The sequence below is a fragment of the Rhipicephalus microplus genome, chromosome 3 (genome assembly GCF_043290135.1).
Source record: "Rhipicephalus microplus isolate Deutch F79 chromosome 3, USDA_Rmic, whole genome shotgun sequence".
Lineage (NCBI taxonomy): Eukaryota > Metazoa > Arthropoda > Arachnida > Ixodida > Ixodidae > Rhipicephalus > Rhipicephalus microplus.
Window position 1 is genome coordinate 89,697,817 of NC_134702.1, and position 3,051 is coordinate 89,700,867.

General features: G+C 46.8%; 1 protein-coding gene across 1 annotated transcript in view; it reads right to left on the reverse strand.

Annotated features, from left to right (window-relative positions):
* Window positions 1-2,551, reverse strand: part of LOC119160020 (nose resistant to fluoxetine protein 6) — a 59,281-nt gene extending 56,730 nt beyond the window's left edge. The window contains exon 1 of the mRNA XM_075889961.1: window positions 1,572-2,551. Within this exon, the coding sequence (XP_075746076.1) occupies window positions 1,572-1,860 (289 nt within the window). The 5' untranslated portion in view covers window positions 1,861-2,551. The remainder of the gene's footprint in view (window positions 1-1,571) is intronic.
* Window positions 2,552-3,051: the final 500 nt, after the last annotated feature.

Here is a 3,051-nt window from a genome sequence, read left to right on the forward strand (position 1 = left end):
CAAATGTCACTATCATGCTTAAAGGAAGGAATGAACTTTATCAGTGCTGTTTCGGTACCCTGTAAGCCAGGCTTGTGGCCAATTGGTGAAGGATGAACCCTATCTTGAATGACGCCATGACATCTACAAAAGCTTCGTGACATTACGTCCCGGCATATGAAAGCATTGAGGAAGGGGAAGAAGGGTGCCGTCAAAAATTGTGCGTAGCAATTTGGATTATTACAGCGATATTGAAAGCTCGACTGACTCGCAAATGAAAAGTTTCCGCCTAAGATGTCTGCGCATTGTTCATACGCTTCTTTTTTTAATTGCTTTCCCATTCATATACAGCTTTCAAATACAGCATCTTTAAATACAGCTTTTCAGTTATGAGTAAGCGCTCGTCTTTGCCCCGTCTGTACAGTTACGCCTTCGTCGTCCTCACGCTGTACCGAAGCCTGCCACTTACGTACCTGCCTCGCACAGCACTTACTGACTCACTGTGCCAAAGTGCATGTATCTGTTCCGCTTTGCGTTGTCATCAACACTATAACTTTAGGCAAAATGTTGCGGGAAGCCCCCTGCTCCAGCAATATAGCCTTTTATCAATTTAAGGAAACACGGTAGCGCATGATGGTACCACTCCGCGTCTTTCAGTCACGTTTTTGCCAGTGAAGTCATTCTAACACCACAAAAGATTGTTTAGAAATTGTGCTCCCTCAAGTGTGCTCTTGATTTTGTGTATCTATTTTACCTCTCTCCTGTCACATTTCTCCCCTTAATCCCTTCTCTCGCTGCAGAGTAGCAAACCGGACGTGCCTCTGGTTAACCTCCCTGCCTTTCTTTGCATCTTTATCTCTCTCTCTCTCTCTCTCTACTTTGGGGGTCATGCATCCTCATTGTTGCTTTTCAACCTACTTGTTTCTAACAAAGAACTGGTCACCTGGCAGATGCACTGCGTCTGGAACTGAGATCCGCAAAAGCACAACGAGCAAGAAAGGAGGAGTGCTAACAACCTGCCTTATACCATATTGGCGCACAAAATTTACGTAACTTGACTTTGATATTCAATTAACACCGCCTAAGACTTGTTGCCGATGACAAGTTTTGTCGGCAGGCCTCTTTTTTGTATTAAACAGCCTATTAAGTGGCCTGCCTTGACAGCGCATTCATCCGCTTGGCACTTCACCTTTACCTATAATAGATCACCAGTTAATCCGATGGTCTAATATTTGCTCTTATTTATTCTTGTGAATCCGAAATAAGGATCAGCCATTTCTCACTTCAGTTTTTACCTCATTGACTTCTATCCTATACACGTCATTCACAGAGAACATTTTCTTTTCACTAGTTTCAATGGTATCGCTGCGTGCATGCTACTGGCGTGGTTGAGCCCCATAGCCACCCTTTCGCGAAGAGCGCGACTCCATACATTATTTTTTTCTTTGTGTGAGTCAAGTATTCGAAATATATTTCCAGTAATTAAAGTATAGAAAAAATTCTGAATGCTAAATGAATTTCGGGGTGTCACTGGTACGTCGTTCACGAAAAGCAGGGTAGTACAGGTTTCTCTGTACTTTCGGTAAACTCACGTCTTAGTGCCCAAGGTTCCAGGTTTTGAAAGGCCCGCATGGCACGTAGCAGGCCCGCGTTGCACTCCGGCGCGATGTCCGCACTCAGCAGCTTTCTCCTCAGAGCGATCGGCATGTTGGCGAAGCCACTGGCCAGAGCGTTCCGTAGCATTTGAAGATAGTCCAATTCGTCGCCGGCGCTCTCACTGCCCCCTTGTTTTCTGGAGACATCCATTCCATCTTGCTCGGCTCGCGCGTGCCCAACTGTGAAGCGTAGCAGCACACAAACCACCACGAGTGCCGGCCTCATATTTGAAAGATCTGCACGTGGAACTGCTTGTTCTCTTCACGATCTACACCCTCCTGACAGTTGACACACCGGGGGTCCGGGGTTAATCCAGAAGCGTCGACCTTTGCGAATCCGTTTGCAAGATACCCTCACCCCGTAAGCACAGATTCTGTTGCCGCTTTGTTAGGGGCCCCACCAGGAAAGTTGGCCGCCACACCACTCAATCAACGCGACGCCCCTAGAGTGAGCATCGAAGGTCTTCGTTGTCGCTCAAAAAAAAAAGGCCTACCGACACTCGCGTCAAGCAAATATCGAAGCGTATAGAGGGGACAACGAAGAAGCTTTTTTTTTTTTGTTCGGAACTTCAGCTAAGCATGAGCACCCGGGGAAAGACGCGTTAACGCCGGTGAAGCGAGCTCGTGAGTTTGTGATCTTCGAAGTGAACTGTTCCACTTTAAAAGGGTGGCGCGCTGGGACGAAACACGACGGTATTAGGCAGAAAGTAAACGTACGTGTCCGCCTGACAGGGATACTGCTACTATTCACAATGCAGGATGGCGGGACTGGCCGCAGCTTCGTCAATCCGATGAGCTAACGAATATGCGGTGGTTAGCGCACAAACCGGCCGGCAGTGCGATATGTCTCAACGCGGGGCTCCCCTAAACACGCTGATTTCACTACGCGAGTACACATGCACGAGACGAATCATTCGAGAGTGAAAGAGAGAGAGTGAGCTGGCTCCATTCGCTGAGACGAAAACGCTCCGTTACTTTATTTATCGTGCCTCGCCCTTATACGTCAATGCGTCACCATTTCCCTCGCATCCTCAGCTTTCCACGTAAGAGGGTTTTATGGCGTTTCGTGGTTCAATATATATATATATATATATATATATTTTTCCTTGTTTGCCTCATTGCAACTGCACTGGCATCTTGCGCAATTGGCAGGTTGCCAGTCCGGTAGACTTTCAGCTCCCCTCCTACCGGTGGGCCAGCGTGTAACGCTAGATTTCACTTTCCCTCTCTGTGTTGCGTTGTCGAGAAGAAAAGAAATGCTCACAGAAAATATGTAGTCACGAAAAACAAAATGTACGTCATTCATTCTTTGTTTTATTATTTACAAACAAACTTTTTGGGATTTAGTGGCCGCGTGGACTTTGCGTGTATAAGTAGTGGATTTGTTTCTCGACCATGGCAAGGGCATTTCGATTGA